General features: G+C 48.8%; 1 protein-coding gene across 2 annotated transcripts in view; it reads left to right on the top strand.

Moving 5' to 3' along the window:
* Positions 1 to 19,880, top strand: part of DNAJC11 (DnaJ heat shock protein family (Hsp40) member C11) — a 61,939-nt gene extending 42,059 nt beyond the window's left edge. For both annotated transcript variants that reach the window (XM_074334151.2, XM_074334152.2), the window contains 12 exons: positions 1,533 to 1,661; positions 2,529 to 2,651; positions 3,577 to 3,650; positions 6,721 to 6,910; positions 7,510 to 7,595; positions 7,907 to 8,023; positions 14,756 to 14,911; positions 16,447 to 16,516; positions 17,009 to 17,066; positions 17,204 to 17,346; positions 17,985 to 18,114; positions 18,512 to 19,880. In XM_074334151.2, the coding sequence (XP_074190252.1) occupies positions 1,533 to 1,661; positions 2,529 to 2,651; positions 3,577 to 3,650; positions 6,721 to 6,910; positions 7,510 to 7,595; positions 7,907 to 8,023; positions 14,756 to 14,911; positions 16,447 to 16,516; positions 17,009 to 17,066; positions 17,204 to 17,346; positions 17,985 to 18,114; positions 18,512 to 18,537 (1,302 nt within the window). In that variant the 3' untranslated portion in view covers positions 18,538 to 19,880. The remainder of the gene's footprint in view (positions 1 to 1,532; positions 1,662 to 2,528; positions 2,652 to 3,576; positions 3,651 to 6,720; positions 6,911 to 7,509; positions 7,596 to 7,906; positions 8,024 to 14,755; positions 14,912 to 16,446; positions 16,517 to 17,008; positions 17,067 to 17,203; positions 17,347 to 17,984; positions 18,115 to 18,511) is intronic.
* Positions 19,881 to 20,024: the final 144 nt, after the last annotated feature.

The raw sequence follows: 20,024 nt of genomic DNA, 5'->3' as shown, positions 1-20,024 counted from the left end.
TAGAGTTTGCCCTGGACCTGGCAGCCCGGTGGCTTGACAGCCTCATCCATGTCACAGGCCACGGCACCAGCCACCTGCTTAATGCACCAAATGGGCAGCAGCATCTAATGCTTGTCCCGCCAACTGACATTGGAAGGAGTTTGCTCTGCCGACCACCGGCTCAGCGAGCACCTGCATGCAGGTATTTGGATGGGCAGGACTGCTTACATCTCACCTGGAAAGAGATGGGAGAAGACTGATGGCATATCCTTGTCATCTCCTAAGGTCACCGTGCCTTCCCACAACATCAGAGACGGTGGCAGGTGTTAGAAATACAATGTGAAGGCCTGTCCACCAAACACATGCCGCTTCTTAGCTTAAGGCAGCTGTTGGCGAAGATAATACTATTGGTGATGGTAATATTATTGATGATGATAATACTTCATTTAAAAATGGAAATCTGGGATTATTGCTGTACCAACCAAAACAACAGGGTTAAAGGTATTATCCCCGACAACCACCCCGCTTAACATTCTATGGATCACCCACTTGCGACACCCCCTCTAAGTGCCTCATCTACCTTCTCCCTCTCTGCTCCAACCCCAGCTCATCCAACTCCCAGATACCCACCAGCTCACGACCCTCATTACCCTCACACATCTTTGTTCACATGTCCCCTTCTCGGGGAGAAGAACCCACCCTCCCAAGCTACTTTTGTGGTGATAGAAGTGTTTAGTATTGTGATTTTGGAGGTGGTTTCACAACTGTACACATTTGTCAAAGTTTGTTGAATTGCACACTTCACATGGGTGCAGTTTATATTGTTATATGTAAATTAAACCTTGATGAAGTTGTTTTTAAAAATGGGCTGCAGAGAATATAATAAAAATGGGTGTGTGGTCATGGTTTTATGTGTTGGATTAAGATATATGCGCATTTGGAAAGTTACGACAATAAAAGAAAGTAATAAACATTGATTTTATTTTTTTGAGTAAGGAGCATTTTTATCTGTCAGCAAAATTTTAACCTAGTATATCTTGAGAGAATATGGTGTTCTGTTTCTCAAAATTTAATTCTCAAATTAATTTTAGCAGGGGGAATATTTTTAAGTCTCCCTTTGTTCATAATTTTGTTTGCATTTCTTTACCTTTGAAGATAGTTTTATGTTTTAAACATTTTTAAGGTCATTTTGTGATGTAAGCATATTTAGAGGAAAATGTTTAATTTGTGTAACTAGTTTCTAGGTTTATGCTCATGGGTTAACCCCAGAGACGATCTGTTTAGAGCCATGAAATGGGTCGTTTGGTCTCTAAAAATCAAAATGCGTTAATCTTATTTCTTTTCCTAACACTCGTCTTTGGCATGTCATTTGCGGCCATGACAGGCTTTCTGGCTCTAGGAGCCGGTGGTGCTCTGCGTGGCGTGGTTTGAACCGTGACCTTCGCAGAGCCCTGCTGCACCCAGTGAACCACGCCAGCTGCTGAAGGGTAGTGTATTGCCTTTCGTTACACATACACCACCCCTGGTGCTGACTGCTTGCTTTTCTGCCCCAGGGGACCATCAGCGTGGGCATTGATGCCACCGACCTTTTTGATCGCTATGAGGAGGAATATGAAGATATGTCCGGAAGTGGCTTTCCGCAGATTGAAATTAACAAGATGCACATATCCCAGTCCATTGAGGTAAGGGGCACAGGTGCCTTCCCCAGCGCAGGAGGGCCCAGCTTAACGAGGCACAACGCCCCGAGCAGCTGGGCTGGGAGAGTCTGCTCTGGGTTTTTCTCATCTTTATTTATGAAAGGATGCAATAAGCCACTAAAAAGAGCTCCAGTCACAGCCTTGTTACTGCTTTGCCAACATGTTAGCCTCATTGGCTGGTGGCGGGGGTGGGTGCTGAGTTTAGCTTCCAAGGTCTCAGGGCTTTCCAGTCAGGAAGTGCGAATGGTCTAAGAGCCCAAGGTCATGGTGACTTTAGGAGAGAAAGCAGACCTCCATGGGTAATTCCAAGAACTGGTCTTAGTATTGAGGCACACTCTGTTGTGCTGAAAACACAATATTCAGCTGACCCCTGGGGTCACTAAAATGTCATCTTTCTGCCCGCTATTTGGAAGTGACAATGCCAGCCCATGCTACTAAGGGTTACAGTAGGTCTCTGCCTCCGCAACCCCTTTATCTGCAAGTGCATCGGCCTAGAACACGATGTCCTATCTGGGGAAACTGACCCCGCTCAGACCTTCCAGAGTCAATGGATGGCCCTGGAGGGCACAGCATGAAGTCCCCGTGCCGTCCAAAGCCGTTGCTACACTGAGAACCAACACTTAGCCTGGGTTTCTCCTGGCTTTTTGAAATTTGCCCATTTGAAGCTTTTGCAAAACATTACCTTGGCGGCCACACGCAGTTCACATAGCCAGGCGGGGGAGACGGGAAGCCACTGAGTGGAGGGAAGCCTGCTTCCCGACACACCTGCACTGATGTGTATTCATTAGGCTGCTGTCCTTGGCACTTCCTGTTGCTTTGAATCATTTATTACCAGCAGATGTCACTTCCTAGGCACCCTTGACAGCTACAGACACAGCCATCCTCTCTGGAAGCCTCTCGACCCAGAATGGGAATGGAGGGGGTTCCATTAACTTCGCGCTCAGACGAGTCACTTCTGCAAAGGGATGGGGAGAGGTAAGAACGTCAGCACGCGGGGTCGTGTTGTCTGTCTGTTGGAAAGCCTTGTTTCTGAACATTTGCACTCAAAGCTAACCCTCAAAACGACCTAGGGTGGCCTCATCACTATGTAACAGGGTACCGATGTCAAACTTCGTAAGTTAACTCTCTCCCAAGAGAAAAAAAATAAGTCTCATCTCTGAGAAGGAAGCCTCTCCGTCTGCCGAACAGCTCAGTTAGGATAAAACAACCGAGTTTCCCTAGAGATGCCAACTTCTGGAAATTCAACCTGGAAACTCAGCTTCTTTGTTCCCTTTAAGCAAAAACCGATAGGCTGTTCCCTTTTCCTGCACAACCCTGGCCCACTGATTGGCAGTCATTTCACAGCCAGCGCTGCTGAGCAAATTGAGCTGCATCAAATTAACATAGAAGAGTTGCCTTGAAAGTCACCCAGACTAGTAAGTGAGGCAGCCAGGACCAGCTGGTCCAAGGCTCCAAATGTGGAACCGCCGATGGGTTTCATTCACATCAGGCCCCTGAGAACCATCTCTAGTCACCTGTGAGACCTGGGCCCAGTGAAGCAGAGCAGAGAAGTGGGCACTGCTAGGGAGGGGTGAGCCCACAGATGACTGTAGCGTCAGTCCGTACGGGGCCATGTTGACTCCCCTTCTGACCTGAGCTTGGGGGGTGAGCAGTGTTTCCTTGGAAGGGCACCTTTCTGGAACATGCCTCGTTGTAACCTGCCTCCTTTGGATCCGTGTTGAAGAGGTTGAGCTGAGACAGTAAGAACCTTCCAGCCCCTCCTTTTAGGAGCCCTGGCAAAGGCCTCTCTAGGGCTTTGAATCAAATGAAGGAATTATAACCAGAGGTGCTTACCTGGGACCTGGATTGCTGCTGTGACATAAAACACCACTAACGCTTTTTCTTTTTCTTTTTTGAACAGTTAGAATTTGGAGCTGGGGATCTGCAGGGGCCTCTGTTTGGTCTGAAGCTGTTCCGTAATCTCACGCCAAGATGGTAAATATCACAAGAGAAAGCCTCTGATGGTCTTTGTGGATTTAGGAGGCCAGAAGCTGTGTGTTCTTTTTGTCAAGGTCATCTGGAGTTGCCCCGTCTGTCCTGCAGGGTCACCGAGGGCAGACCCCGCAGTAGTGGTGTGGAGACTCGGCTGTGGTGTATGCACTGGGCTGCGGGCGTGGGCTTCTCTCGGGTCCGCAGTTTCCTCCTCTGTGGGACGAGGCTCCTGCCCTCCCTGGTCACCGTGGGCTGTGAGGCCCCTGGAGACGAGGGAAGGCGCCTTCAGAGGGACGTTCGTCAGCAGTCTTATGTTTCTGAGCTTGTGCACCATTTCTTTGGTCCTGAGACTGTGAAACTGAAAAGGGGGCCCAGTGGGGCAGCTTGTGAGACCGCCTGGTAGATGTGCCAGAGCTTTAAATATCCACCGGCAGTGAGGATACACTCCTAGAACTTACCTCCCCCTCCCTGTCCCTTCTAGAACAACGGGAGGGGTGTCCTCGTTCCCATTTGGGGGCTTCCTGTGTGGGCTCAGGTAAAAGGACTGGGTGGAAGGTCAACTAAAGCTGCTTTCCTTGGGGATAAAATACAGCTCAAGGAGTCCTGGGATGGGGGATGTGTTTGAAAGTGAAGGTAGTTCACTTCCCTTGGAGGGGACCAGGCTTGTGAAGATGAGCGCAGCCTGAGCAGAGGCCAGAAAGCAGTGCTTCCAGGCAGAGCACGGGGGTGCTCAGGGCTCCCCACGCTGGTTAGAACCCGGCTTCTCCAGCCTCTGCTCTCAGACGGGGATTCAGTGGGCCTGGGAAGGGGACCAGGATTATACTTTTAACCAGAATGGCAGGTGAACAGGGTATATACGTATGTCATGCAGGCACTCAGCTCTCGCTCCCCGCACAAGTACGCAGTATATGGTGAGGCCAAAAGGAACACCCATGGAGCCATAGATGGGGGAGTCATACCACTATATTCTCGATGGTGGCTGGTCGAGACACAAAAGTAAACATCCGCCAGTACCCCAACAGGGGTCTTCCTGCATACCAGTCTCGCTGGCGGCCGGGCGAGACACAGGAAGTAGGATCAGTCGCACTTCCTAACCACAATCTGCCATCCGCTTCTCTGCCAACCAACCCCCCAGCCCAACCACGGCAGTTATATTAGTGGCTAATGACTAACCAGCAACAGCTGATGGCCACCTACCCACAGCGAATGGCCATCTGATCACAGCCGATGGCCATCTAGTAACTGAGCAAGCACCTTTCCACGTGAGGCTGAGAGCCTGGAAACTGCTCTGTGGGGCTCTGTCCCCACAACGTGTCAGCGTTGTCCTAACCTGTCTCCTAAGGGATTGTCACCTGTGATGCCGTCTCAAAGCACCGATTCCTGCCCCTACCCCCAGACCCCTGGATCGGGCCCTGTTAGGGAAGGCCCGGGAATTGATCGTTTGATGTAGCACAGCAGGTCACGCTGAAGATCAGACGCGGTGAGGAGATACCTCATTGAGGAAACTGTTGGCCGCCTTGTCCTGGTTGAGCCTCAAAGTGTCTGTCTGTCCGCTGAGTGGTCACCTGGGTCGAGGGCTGGCTCTCAGCTTCTGCAGGTGTAGAAACAGAATTTCGTCAAGGACACCAGTTTATGAGTGTGTAATGTCTACTCCTAGGGCGCCCTGGGCCTGGGGTCGGGCTACTTGCAAGTCCAGACAAGTGACTGGAGGGTTGGTTGGTGTGGAATGAGCCCGAGAAAGGCAGACAGCTGGAATGCTCTGGGTCCCCTGAGCGCCTGCCTGCCTTGCTGGGCTCTCCCTGTCTGTCTGTCTAGGACATGCTGGATAAAAATTCAAAATGTTATTCCTTTGATTAAATGGGGGTCTCATTCTGTACACTTTGGCTCTTTTAAATGTCACTGTGTACCTCTGTCTTGAAATTCTAGTGGTGACTTGTATCTTTCTTCCTGCTCGCTCCCCTGGCCCCAGGGTGACCAAAGCAGAAAATGTAGCCGGGGCTATCTGTGTGACCTGAGTGTGACCTAGAGGACAGAGAAGGTTAGGTTGGGCCTGAGGAGAGTAAGGAGTTAATGCATTGGGCCCTGGGCTATTGCAAGTTTGTCAGTGGATGTGTGCAGACTTACCGCCTTTATTACTATTTTAATGGCAAAAGCAACATCTCTGGAGTAGGAAGGAGAGAAAGTAAACCAGGGCGATTGTGTGCCGGCTGGGCTGTTCACTGAAGGCTGGTCCTTTGCTCGTTTGAACACCTTGAATGGAGTGATGTGAATTCCTTTGTTATTAAAATGAAATGCCTCCTTTTAACCAGAAGATGGGGCTGGCTCCCTGGAAACAAGCTCCAGAGGCCTTTCAGGTTTACAGAAATGGTTTACTGCTCCGCAGGTCCTTACATAAGGTCGTGCCCTCGGCCTGTTTCATTAAGCGTACAGATGCCCGGGAACTTAACTCTTGTTTATATCAGAATCGGTTAGACGTCGTCACGCTTAAAGTCGCAGACCCTGTTGACATTAAGCGAAGACCAGCTTTTCACATACCTTCAGCCAACAGTCCCAGCCGTGGACGTGGGTGGTCTTTTAAATGCCTGGGCCCCTACCTGGAAGTGCTGACTTAATTGGTGTGCAGTCGGCTCTGGGTGAGTGGTCCTCAAGCTTTGCTGCACAGGGAGTCACCTGGCTTGCTTTCAACACTCCAGGCCTATTCCCCCCTCCCCCCCACAGTCAGAATGCCTGGGGGTGGGAGCCGACCTGGCGTAATGTTTAGATTAGCTGGGTGGTTCTCGTGTGCAGCCGACTTTGGGAACCGCCCCAGGTGATCTGACTTGCTGGGGTCCATGGCTGGGGAACGGAGACATGCCGGTGCCTCTTCGGTGGCAGCTGAACTTGGGGTGTGGTGGGATGGGGTGTGCGGTTAACAGGCTGGATGCTGGAAACATCCCCCCAGCCACCCTCTAGAGGCCTGGTCTCCTGCTTTCCATGCTGGAGCTAGCCCAGCGAGAATGGCCGTGATCTGAGCAGGGAGAACAGCTGAGAGCCAGGTGTCACCCAGACCCTTTCTGTCTGTGTGTCCCCCCAGCTTTGTGACGACAAACTGTGCTCTGCAGTTTTCGTCCCGCGGCATCCGGCCTGGCCTTACCACTGTCCTGGCCCGGAACCTGGACAAGAACACCGTAGGCTACCTGCAGTGGCGATGGGGCATCCAGTCGGCCATGAACACGAGCATCGTCCGGGACACCAAAACCAGCCACTTCACCGTGGCCCTGCAGGTGACCGAGCTCCGCCAGCCCCTCAGCGTGCCCCTTCCAGCCTTCCCACTGGTCAGCCCGCGCGGGTCGGATCTGCGCACCTGCGGCGGCTCCGGGGGGCAGGTCCCAGCCACTCACTGAGGAGTGGTGAAATGCTCCTGTTCTCAGGCCCCCGGGGCAGCTGTACTGCAGGCACCCTAAGGCAAAATGCCTTTCACCGCTTCTGGGGGGAGAAGCCCACGGAATTGGGGTGGGGGCAGCCCTGGTTGGTCGGCGACCCCAAAGCAGAATCGCACACTCAGATGGCACTTTGCCCAGGCAGGGACACAGGGCTTGAGAGAGGCCTCCCCTCAAAGGGCAGCTGCTGCCGTGTAGGAATGCAGGCTCGGTGTTGCAGATTTTTTTTTTTCATAAGGCAGAAAACTGGGTTTTATGTAAAATCTCCCAGTCTTTACGTATTGGTTTCGGGTGCATTTTCCCACTCCGTGTGCGGACCCCAGGACATGGCCCCTGTCTGAGAGACCTGCCCACGACGATTGCTTGGCAGCCATGCAGGGGCCGGAGCCCAGCCACTTGGCTGTCACGGCCACCAGCCATGGCTTCTCCCTCTGTCTTCTCAGCTTGGAATCCCTCACTCCTTCGCACTGATCAGCTATCAGCACAAATTCCAGGATGATGATCAGACTCGTGTGAAAGGGTCCCTCAAGTAAGTCCTGGCCTGGCCCACCCGGGAGCCTGCCCACCTGTAGAGTGTGATGGTGGGGCCGGTTGGTGTAAGGTGCGTGCTCACGGTCATCTCGTGTGTGTCACGTTCCTGGAGCGTCTCCTGTAGAAAGGCGCTGGGATTGGCTGCTCTGCAGCCCCAGGCCTGGGGGGGACTCAGAGTCTGATGCAACTGGACCAAGAGTATCAGTCGTGCCTCCGCTCCCTGGGGGGTGCGGGGGGACCCCACCTCTGTTCTGAGTGGATCCGGGTGCTAAGGGCCCTTGCGTGCTCACTGTGACCTGCTCCCTGCAGGGCAGGCTTCTTTGGGACGGTGGTGGAGTATGGAGCAGAGAGGAAAATCTCCAACCACAGCGTTCTAGGTGCCACTGTCAGCATTGGAGTCCCACAGGGTGTTTCTCTCAAAGTCAAGTAAGTAACTGTTCTGTCTTTGGCATGTAAGCCAGTGTCAGGGAGTCCGTTAGTCCCACCATCTGCTCGTGAGGTCTGCGTCTCTGCTTTCCGAGAACTTCCATGTGCCCCACTGGCCCGTCCTCCAACCCGCCTGCGTCTCTTCCTAACCCTCGGCCTTCCCGGGTGGCTCTGGACGCACGTGCACTCACCCACACTGCTCCTGACACCCACGTGCTCCAGCGTCCTCACCTGCACAGGCAGCGTCACACCCTCTGGGCCAGGTCGTTCCCTTTCTTCCCTGCTGCAGTGACGGTCCTTCCTGCCTTCCAGCCTCTGCGCTGCCTCTGCTTTTACCTGCCTGGCTCTTGCCCCTGAACGGAGGCCTCATGGAGGGCCCAGTCCTTATCTGTCTAGACTCATTCCCCAAGGGGTGTCACAGCCTCGTGGCTTTCAATGCCCTCGTGCTGGATGACTCCCGTTGAGAGCCCCACTTGGCCCTCCCCCCAGATCTCCAGCTCGTGTGTCCAGCTTCCTTTTCTCAGTCTCAGGTTGGCTAGCTGACAGTATCTCAGACCTCACCCGTCTAAAACAGAACAACTGATCCTCCCCCCACCCTCGGACATGCATACCCCCCAAAACCTGCTCTGCCTGAGGTGCTTCCCCATCTCAGCAAATGAGAGCTCCCTCCTTCCGCTGTCCAAAGCCTTGGCATTAGCCTTGGTCACTCTTGCCACACGCTAATGGACCATAGAACCAGCCCTGACAGTGCGGCCTGAGCCTGACCCTTTCTCACTGCCTCACTGCTACCCCGTCCCGTGTCTGAATGACTGCAGTGTCCTCACCATCTCCGTCCCCCCACCTGACGCTGCTCCACATGGGCAGTCTTGTTAAATTGTAAGTCACCAGATGTCACCCTTCTGTTTCAAACCTGCAGTGACTGCCACAGTCCTTCCGAGCCCTCCGACCTGGCCCCTTGTTGTCCTCACCTCCCCTTCTCCCAGCCACCCCATGCTCAAGCCACGCCCACCATACTGACCTCTGTGCCGTTCCTAGAAGCCTGGTCCCCAAAGAACCACATGGTTGGTCCCTTCGGTTCCCTCAGGTCTCTGCTCACATGTCACCTAATTGCCAAAACCATCCCTCATCGCCCTGTGTAAAACAAGGACCCCTCACCTTGCCCCAGGCCGTCCCTTTCCCAGCTACCCTGTTGATTATTCTGCATTGCAACCGCTTCCGTCGGTGCGCCTAGATCACAGCCTGGCACCGGGGGCTGTGCCACGAGCTCAGTGATCGCATCTCAGTTTGGGAGATGAGAGCCAAAGCAGGTCACCAAGATCAGAGCTGGCATCAGCCATCTCCTCTCAGATAAGATTTTGAGGACAGCTGAGCTTTAAAAAGGGCCTACAGAGTGTTGTCCGGTCTTCTGTGTTCTAATCCCTTTCTCCCGTCCCCTCAACTTGGGACCAATTATGGGGCACAGTTCTCTGCAATTCAGTTTGTTTTCAGACAGTCTGCAGTGCAGATGTCATCTGACATAATCGGAATTGAATTCTCGTCCCAAGAATGCCACTCCGGCACTTCAGAGAGAAACATTTTCATTTCAGCGGAGTTTCCTGTGTCAACAGGCTGAACTGCCCACATGGTGTTGGTATAAAGTACAAACCGAAGATTTGCCTGAAGGCACCAGAGTTCAGCAGTAGCACATCTTACTTTGCTAACTGTTCTCCTACATTTGTTTATTTGATGCATCATATGAAGTTCTGAATGTGAAATCAAGCTTCCACTGCTGAGGAAAATTCCCCTTGACCCGTGATATACAATGCTTTTCGTGTGTTGCCTGATTTGGTTAGTTAATATCTTACTAAGGATTTTTGCAACTGTGTTTATAAGGGATGCTGTCTATAACTTTCTTACTGCGTTTTTGTCAGCTTTGGGAATGAGTTATGCCAGCTTGATAAAATGAGTTAGGAAATGTTCCTTCTTCCTCTGTTTTCTGAAAGGATTTGTGTAATATTGGTATTATTTCTTTCTTAGGTCTCATAGAATTCACCAGTGAAATCAGCTGAGCCTGAATTTTCTTTGTAGGAAGGTTTTGGTTAATGAATTCAATTTCTTTCATAAATATAGAGCTTTTCTAACTTTCTCTTTTATAGGTCAACTTGGTTAATTTGTATTTTTCAAGGAATTTGTTCATTGAATCTAAATGTCAAATTTATTAACATAAAGTCGCTCATTAATATACTCTCATCCTTTTAAGATCTGTAGTTATCTGCAGACAATCCCTCTCTTCATTCCTAATGTTGGTAATTTGTGTTCTTTCTACCTAGGGTACTAAAGAACCAGATTTTGGCTTTGTTAATTTTCTCTGTTATTTATCTGTTTCTATTTCATTAATGTCGATCTTATTTCCTTCTTTCTACTTATTTCAGTTTTACTTTGCTCTTCTTTTTCTAGCTTTTTGAAGTCAAACCTTAGTTTATTAACTTGAGACCTTCTTTTCTAATATAAACATTTAAGGCTACATATTTCCCTTTAAGCACTGTTTTACTCGGTCCTACAAATTTTGATATGTTGTATTATCATTACCATCAACCTGTTTTCTAATTTCACTTTTAGAAATGTATTGCTCAATTTCCAAATATTTGGTTTTTTTTCTACATATCTGAATGTTGATTTCTAATTCATTTCATTTTTGTCAGAGAACATATTCTGTATGATTCCAGTCTTTTTAAATATATTCAGACTTGTTGTATGGCCCAACATATAATAGATATTGGTGAATGTATCATGTGTACTTGAAAAGAATGTGTATTCTGCAGTTGTTGGGTGCAGTGTTCTATAAATATGTCTTAGGTCAAGACAGCGTTTGTCAGAAATCAGAGTTCCTATGACTTCACTGATTTTGTTAGGGAGTACTATCAGTTGCTGAGAGAGAGGTGTTAAAATCTCCAACTATGATTGTGGAATGCTCCATTTCTTCCCTTGTCAGTTTTGCTTTGTGTGTTTGCTTTGTGTATAAGTTCTGTTATTAGATACATACATTTTTTATTATCATCTTCCTAATGCGTTGACATTCTTATAATTATGAAGTGTCCCTTTTTGTCTCAAAGTCAACTTTGTCTGATACTAGCATAGCAATTGTAGTCTTCTGCTTTCTGTTCACATTTAACCCGTTTCTGTGTTTATATTTAAAGTGCCTCATAAATAGCATATAGTCGGGTCTTGGTTTTCCATTCTTCATTCACATAATCTCAGCTTTTGAACTGAAGTGTTTAGTTCACTAATATTTAATGATTGGTATGGTTGGATTTAAGCCTGTTATCCTTCTGATTTTTTGGTTCCTCTAACCATCTTCTGCATTCTTTTATAGTAACAGAATATTTTTAGCATTCCATTTTAATTTATCTGTTGACTTTTTAGCTGTTCCTCTTTACATTATTTTTTCCTTAGCAGTACCATGTTTCCCTGAAAATAAAACTGGGTCTTATATTAAGGTTTGCTCCAAAAGACACATTAGGGCTTATGTTCAGGGGATGTCATCCTGAAAAATCTGCTAGGGCTTATTTTCCAGTTAGGTCTTATTTTTGGGGAAACACAGTAGCTCTAGTGATTACAGTGTACATTGTTAACCTTCCATCATCTATTTAGATTTAATATAGTATTATTTCATGTAAAATGAAGAACCATGTAAACTTCTAGAGTCATTTTCCTCCACCCCATGTCCTTTATGCTGTAGTTGTCGTGAGCTCTATCTGCATACATCATAATCCCCTCAATAGTGTTGTAATTTTGGTTTTAAAAAGTCATATACATGTTAAAGAAATTAAGGGAGTAAAAATCTTATTTTTACCCACTTTTTTCCCCCTCCATTTCTAGTGTTCCGTATTTCTTCCTAAAAATCTGAGTTTCCTTCTGGTTTTAGATTCTTTGGCCTGAGAACTTTTTTTAGCTTTTCTTAGATAGTATAAGTCTGCAGGTCGTGACCGCTTAGTGTTCTTCAACCAGAAAATGTTTATTTTTCCTCTGTTCTGCTTTTATAGTTTATCGATGTATTATCTTTTATCTATATGTGTCATTTTCTTTTCATTTTGTAGTAACCTAAAATAGTTCAGTTACAGGCATTCCTGCCCCAGAACTAAGCTGTTATCATTGCTACGAGTTTTAAAGTCAGGTTTATTGAGGTAAACTCTACATAAATTAAAATTCATCCTTTTTGTACAGTTCTGTGAGTTTTAACAATCACATAAGTCATGTAACCACTGTCACAATCAAGCTATAGAACATTTCCATCATCCCCCCAAATTTCATCATCCCCCCAAGTTCCCTCATGCCCATTGTGTGCTCTCCCAGGCCCTGGCAACTACTGATCTGTTTTTGCTCCTTATATTTTTGTCTTGTTCGAAATGTTATGTAAATGGAATCGTACAGTTGAAGCCTTTGCTTCTTTCATGGGCATAATGCATTCAGATGCATCCATAGTGTAGCATACGTCACGTCACGTCAGCAGTGTGCTGCTCCCTTTAGTTGCTGCTTACTATGGTGCCGTGTATGTGTTCACAGGCTAGCTGTTTATCAGTGTGTAGGGATTTCCATTGTCCCCAGTTGTTGACATTTACAAATAAAGCTAATGTAGACATTCACGTACCTGTTTTGTGTGAACGTTAAGTTTTGATTTCTCTTGGGTAAACATGCTGAGTCACATGGCAGGTGTGTGTTTAACTTTGTAACAAAGTACCAATCTGTTTTCCAAAATGGTTTCATTTTATTTTCCCACCAGCAGCATATGAGAGTTCCAGTTGCTCCACATTCTCACCAACCTTTGGTATGTTTGGGATTTTTTTTGTGTGTGTGTGTGTGTGTGGGCTATTTTAATACACGTATAGGTGTATCCCATTACGGTTTTGATTTGAATTTCCCTAATATCTAAGAAGATTGAGCATCTCTTCATGGTCTTGTTTGCCATCCATACATATATCTTTTTCAGTGAAGTCTGTTTAAATCTTTTGTCTGTATTCTTATTTGATTGTTTGGTTTCTTCTTTTTTTGACTTTTGAGTGTTCTTTATCAATTTTGGAGTCGCCTTTATTATTGAAGGATATTGTCACTGGATATAGAATTCAGGGTTAACGGTCTTTTTGCTGCCACAATTCTAAAGATGATGTTCTGTCTTCTGGCCTCCATTATTTCTGATGAGTCATTGGTCATTTGAATCATTATTGTCCTGCATGTAATGTCTTTTTTTTTTTTTTCTCTTTTTTTTTCTTCTAGCTACTCAACTTTTTTCCCCCCAGCAATTTAACTGCATTGTACCTAGATGTGGTTTTGATGTATTTATGCTACTTGGGGTTTGCTAAACTTCGTGCATCCGTAAATTTATGTCCTACATCGAATTTGTTATTTTTAAGCCATTAGTCTTAAAATACGTATTCCTGCTTCATTCTCTCTTTTATGGGACCCCAATTACTTACATGTTAAATCTCTTGATGTTTTCCCACCAGTTTCTGAGGCTCTGACCATTTGTCTTCAACCCTTTTACTCTCTGTTCTACATACTGGATAATTTCTGTTGATCCATCTACAAGTTCACTGACTCTTCTTATCTCCATGCTATTAAGCCCACCCAATGAATATTAGATGTCTTTGACCATAGTTAAAATTGCTGCTTTAAAATCCTTACGTGCGAGTGCCAACATCTGGGTCGTCTGGGGTTGGTCTCTGTTTGTTATCTTTTTCTCGTATCTAGGTATCATATCCTGGGTGCTGTGGATGATACGTTGTAGAGACTCTATATTCTACTGTGTTTCTCCAAAAAGTGTTGATTTCCCTTTTAGAAGGTAGTTAGAAGTGAGACGGCAAGCTCAGGCTCACCTGCATGGCAGCAGCCGAAACACATCACGATTATTTTCTCCTTAGCTGGGCACTGCTAGACGAGAGACCACCAGAGATGTGTGCCACATTTGTACACAGATCTTAGGGCCTCCCCACCGCTCTTTCCTTTTTGTTCACTGACTTGTGGGGACCTCCCACTTCCCAGCTACTATGGTTGCCCCAAACTCTGAGCTCTGGGACTTCAGTCTAATAGACTGAGGATTCCCGTGATAGCCATCTGGTGCAGACTGAGACTTGCCCTCAAGCTGAAAGCTCTTTACCGAAAAACCAAAAACCACCCACAAAAAACCCAGGAAACCAGCAGTTCCATCCTAATTGTCGGCCCTCCTTTCGTATCTGCCTGCCTGTAGTTGCTACCCAGTGTGCTACCCAGTACCTGCAAGTCTCTGTTTGTTGCACATGGTCCAGAGTTTACCTTTGTTACCTATGGGATGATTGGTCCAGTGGGAGCTGCTCAGCCATTACTGGAAGCAGAGCCTCCATAATTGGCTGACTTTGGCAATCTTCACACACTTCTTTTGAACAGATAAATGGAGGACTGGGGCGTGCGTCTGTCTCCAGGACACCTTCAGGAGTGTCCCCTCCTGTCTTCTAAGGCCACATTGCTCTGGTCAAGCATTAGTCTGTTGCTTTGCCCGTGAGGTCAGCAAGTACTGGGACCTTTCTTCTGTCACATACATCGAATCCAGCTAAACTTTGGAATGGGGACCAGCAAAGGGGAGCGGGCTAGCAACAAGCCGCCTCTGGGACTCCTAACTGGTGGAGTGTGTCTCGGAGGCTCTCCTCCTGGGGCGGGGACCCCCATTGCCCTTTCCTGGAAGCCTGGCTCATCTTGGATGTTCTGTTTTGTTTTTGTTCTCAGGTTAAACAGAGCCAGTCAGACTTACTTCTTCCCCATCCACCTGACGGACCAGCTCCTTCCCAGCGCTGTGTTCTATGCCACCGTGGGGCCGCTCGTGGCCTACTTCGCCATGCACCGTCTCGTCATCAAACCGTACCTCAGGGCTCAGAAGGAGAAGTGAGTTTAAAACATGTCGCTGGACATCACTAAACAGCTCTGTGCCTCAGTGTCCTTGTCTTTCAAATGGAGAGGACGATAATAGAACCTACCCCATAAGGTTATTGGGAAAATCAAATTTATTAATACATGTACAGTGCTGAGCATGGTATCTTGTCTATAGTAAGTACTCAGTAAGTGGCCGCTCTTTATCATCGTTAGTGGTACTGCTACTATCATTCTTTCATTTGTCATTTATTCCTACTTTCAGAAAGGAATAGAGTTTACCAAAATGTTGAGACTTGAAGCCAGCAAGAAATAAAAAGCTTTTTGTTCTTTTTTTTAGATTTTATTGGGGAAGGGGAACAGGACTTTATGGGGGAACAGTGTGTACTTCCAGGACTTTTTTCCAAGTCAAGTTGTTGTCCTTTCAATCTTAGTTGTGGAGGGTGCAGCTCAGCTCCAGGTCCAGTTGCCGTTGCTAGTTGCAGGGGGCGCAGCCCACCATCCCTTGCGGGAGTCGAACCGGCAAACTTGTGGTTGAGAGGATGCGCTCCAACCAACTGAGCCATCCAGGAGCTCAACGGCAGCTAAGCTCAAAGTGCCGTGTTCAATCTTAGTTGCAGGGGGTGCTGCCCACCATCCCTTGTGGGACTCGAAGAATTGAACTGGCAACCTTGTGGTTGAGAGCCCACTGGCCCATGTGGGAATTGAACCGGCAGCCTTCGTAGTTAGGAGCGTGGAGCTGTAACCGCCTGAGCCACCAGGCTGGCCCTAAAAAGTTTTCTCTTTTCTCATTCTAACCATTTCTTTTCCTGGCACTGAATTCAAGAGTTCTTACATAAGGGGCATGCATTAACTATGACTAAGCTATCACAGAAATGAATTTATTTTACAGTTTTTTGTAGATTAGCCATTAGGGCATAACATCAAGTCTGAGAGATGGTTTAGATTTGTTACTTTATCGTGATTGAATTTCATAAATCATTGAGTTCGGGAATCTGGCAGAGGGACTGAAGCTCCTCTTCCGGGCCCCTCTGGCCTTTGGACTCGGAGAGTGTACCGTCCTAATTCCCCAAGAGGCTTGAGGCTTGAAACAAAGGGTGTGCTGTGTCAAGTCTCTGACGGGACAGGTGTATTACGCTGACCTGTCCCTGTGTTTTGCTAAAAGGAACGATTTACGTATCTAAAGTAATGTGCGTCATCCCTCCCAAGGGTGTTATCTAATAATCCTGGAAGATTGATGGCATCTCCTGTGATTCTCACCTTCTCCTCTGACCTCCCACTTACCTGACATTCCTGCCAGCTGCAGGCTTCTTTCCAAAGGGACTGGCAGTGGGTTTCCTACAAGCTCTGGTGAGGAGGTGGGAGAGAGCCATCTAGAGACAACGGGAGAGCTGCACAGGCCTGTGACAGATTTGCTGGAGATTGTCTTGGAAATGTTTGTTAACGTTCTAGAAGTAGGAATGCAGTAAGATCACAGACTGTTTGCTGGGCACAGTTCCAAGGAGGGGTAACCCCACGCTGATGTGTGGCTTGTGTTTTTCTCACATAAGGGAATTGGAAAAGCAAAGGGAAAGCACAGCCACCGACATTCTGCAGAAGAAACAAGAGGCGGAAGCTGCTGTAAGTGCTGCGTGAGCGACCCACCGGAAGCCCTTTTGCTCTGCGTGGATCTGAGTGCCCCCACGGTGTCGTGCAGAACAGACCGCACTGTCCCCCTTTTCTAATCAATGGTTCCTAACCAGGGGCCCAGGGACTAGTTCACACTGCACACAGGTCTCCCGGGCTCAGGCTTTTCTTCCCCAACAACGGTGCTGGTCATGCTAGTCTTTCTGTGGCCAATGGGATGTAATACTGGGTGCTTCGGTCCCTGTCCTAAGGACAAGGTCAGTTTCCCTCAAAAGGCATAACAAGGTTTTGTAAAAAGTGGTGGTTTTGTCCCCGTTTCCTTCCCTTTGAATTGTTTTTACATGACGTGAGATAACAGCGGTACCCGGGATAAACGATGGCTAGTGGACGGGGGAAGGGCTGAAATGCATCAGGCACATGGCCGTGGCTCCGAGCAGACGCAGAGCCCAGTGAGGGCCCTGACTGCGGCTGCCTTGTTTTTCGCAGGTTCGGTTGATGCAGGAATCTGTCCGAAGGATAATCGAGGCAGAAGAATCCAGAATGGGTGAGAGGGCGTGGCCTCTTGGTTTGGGTGGGTGTGCGGGAGTGGGTCTCTGCTGAGCACACCAGCCCTGAGCCCAGCTGCATGGGGCGGGGGTGGCTGGCCTGGGCCCCCCCTGCTCTAACTGAGCCCGTCCTCAGGGCTCATCATTGTCAACGCCTGGTACGGGAAGTTTGTCAACGACAAGAGCAAGAAGAGCGAGAAGGTGAAGGTGATTGACGTGACCGTGCCCCTGCAGTGCCTGGTGAAGGACTCGAAGCTCATCCTGACAGAGGCTTCCAAGGTACAGTGCCACGTGCCCGCAGGAGTAGACAGGAAAGGCCTGTGGGGACTGGGGACAGCCGGCCCTGGGAATAGCCAGATCGTCTCCGTGGAGTCCTTTAGTGCTGCTGGCAATCGCTGTGCGGATGCTACGCAGCACCCAAGTCACACCCACGTGGGAGCTGTTTACTTCATTCACTCAGCACCGACTGTATGTGCCAGGTACAAAACACACCGTGCCTTCGTGGAGCTTACATGCTGCTTACTCCTCACCTTGTTCCAGAAGGACTGTGAGGTCACCTGTAGCGCATTTGAGGCTCACGCTGGGGCTGATAAAAGGCAAATTCAAGTGTAGGTTGGCTGCTCAGGGCAGAGACCTGGCTGCCTGATGAAGTCTTCTAGAATCCCTGTGTGGTGGGGCTCCTGTAAAGACAGGTGTATTCAGAATGGCAAGGAGGGGTCTACATTCAGAGGGAAGTCTGGGGCTAAATAGGCAACTCTTTTAAATTTGCATTTCTTTTTCCTCAAGCTGCAAAGTTTGCATCTTTCGAGGGCAGCTTCTGAAGGAAAGCCGAGGCCCTTCCCGCTGCACTGGCACGTTGCAGCAGTCAGTGGTCCTGCTGGGGCAACAGGATTCGAATCAGAATGTGTCTGTTGCAGGCTGGGCTGCCCGGGTTCTATGACCCATGTGTGGGTGAAGAGAAGAACCTGAAAGTGCTTTACCAGTTCCGAGGTGTGCTCCATCAGGTGATGGCGCTGGACAGTGAGGCGCTCAGGATACCAAAGCAGTGTGAGTAGCTGCCCCTTTGAAGTCCCCTGCCCTGTGCACAGACCAGGAAGGGCACTTAGCCACCAGCGGGAATCCGGGACGTCAGAGTGCGGGTGACAACCGCCTTCCCTCTGTTACCCGCCTGCTCCCAGGTGGCCTTGGGCGTCATGACTCAGGGTCCTGATATGCTGCCCAAGGGGGCTGCCAGCCTGTCCCTGGGGGAAGTAGAGTGAGCTCTGTTTGGAACTGCAGCTCAGGCGACTGGGTGTGAAGCCAGCCCAGCTGCTCCTTGCCCTTCCAGAACCAGCTGTCAGTCTGTAGCCCCTGGTCTGCTGAACCGAGTGAAGGAGAGGAGTGAAGGAGAGGGCGTGGAAACAGTTCCCTCTGACAGATACACTGTTTGCCTCTTCTTTCACAGCTCACAGGATTGATACAGATGGATAAACTGCTAGAGAAACCAGATTAAAAGAAGCTGCAAAAAGCCTTTTCCTGGGAGTCTACAAATTTGGAAGCAGGGAAAAACCCAGACATCAGATGTGTTTATTTTATATTATTCCTGTAGAAGGTGGTACTGTACCAATTATGTGAAGGGACACACAGACACCCCACTCTCACGGGTGCTGTGGGTAGCACGGAGGCAGCCCCACCCGGACCAGAACTGCAGCACGGCCGTGTCTATTTCCCCAAGGATCATGTGCCCGGAGGGAAGGGCCCTGGGCCCCGGCTGCCCCTGGGTCCCTCCCAGGCTCTTCAGCACGAGCTGGCTGCAGCCACAGTACTTTTCGGTCTGTCTTGAGGTCAATAGGGAACGTCCTGCCCTCACACACAGGACTGTGAACTGCTTTTCTAGAATCCACACTGAACATGGAAAGGAAGGAAGGCATTCCCAGGAACGGAGTCAAGAGAGGATCTTTCCCATCAGCTTCCCGAGAACCACCTTTTCCTGCTGAAGTATGAATCTGGAGAGGATTGTGTGGGTTTATAAATCTGCTTTTTATCTGAGAACGAATGGTTTTGGAAATTAGTCTTTTTTCCCTCCCAGAACTTCTCGAATCATTCCACTGGCACCTGGCTTGGGACAGTGGTGTAACTCGCCGTCCCAGGGCCATCCCTGTCACAGGTCACGTCCTTCCAGGAGCAACCCCCACATCCTAGTGGGAAAGGGCTGATGTCCCTCTCACCAGCCCCACCCCACGCAGCTCAGCCAGCCGCAATCAAATCACGAGCGCTGGGAGCTCCAAGGCCGGCAGGTGGCGCTGCTGCTCCCCACACCTGTCAGGTCCAGCTCCCTCCCCACAGGGGACTCCTTTCTGGGTGCCTGCTCCCAGGACCCTCTGCCTTCACTGGCCGCTGCTGGATGCAGAATATTCTGGCAGCCAGGATACTTCCAAACAAGCTGGTCTCTTAACTGCAGTACAGTCACCCAATGAGCAGAGGCCCTGGGTGGTGCTGGTTCTGACAGGCCCCTGCAGCTATTGATACAATCAGGCTTCACTCCCTGACATTGGTACCAGTGTAATCGCTAATAACCTCCTTCCTCCATTTTTTTTTTTTTTAAAAACACTTCAGGTTGTCCGATCCTATAATATTTATCTCCATTTTTAAAGTTTTTCTGAGCTGCTGCTCCGAATGTGAATTGTGCAATAATCAATGCGATTAGTGGGTCTGACTTCAGACACAGCCGTGGTCGCTCCGCGGCCGGTGGCTACCAATTCCCTCTTCATTCTGCTTGAAATGGACTGTACAGAAGGCACTCTTACCGCAATAAACCTTTCCTGAAAGCTGGGGATAGTGTTTCAATGCATCTTTATGTTCATTGTTAGCAGTGAGCAAAATCAGGGCAGTGCCCCCTAGGGCCTCGTCCCATCCCTTATTCTCTGCTTATACCATATTTTAAACCATAAGGCTTAACTTGAAGCTGTGGTTCCGTA

Source organism: Rhinolophus sinicus, chromosome 14 (assembly GCF_057876585.1).
Source record: "Rhinolophus sinicus isolate RSI-liver-muscle chromosome 14, RSI-T2T, whole genome shotgun sequence".
NCBI lineage: Eukaryota > Metazoa > Chordata > Mammalia > Chiroptera > Rhinolophidae > Rhinolophus > Rhinolophus sinicus.
Note: the sequence above shows the minus strand (reverse complement) of the source record. Positions and strands in the feature narration are given on the sequence as shown.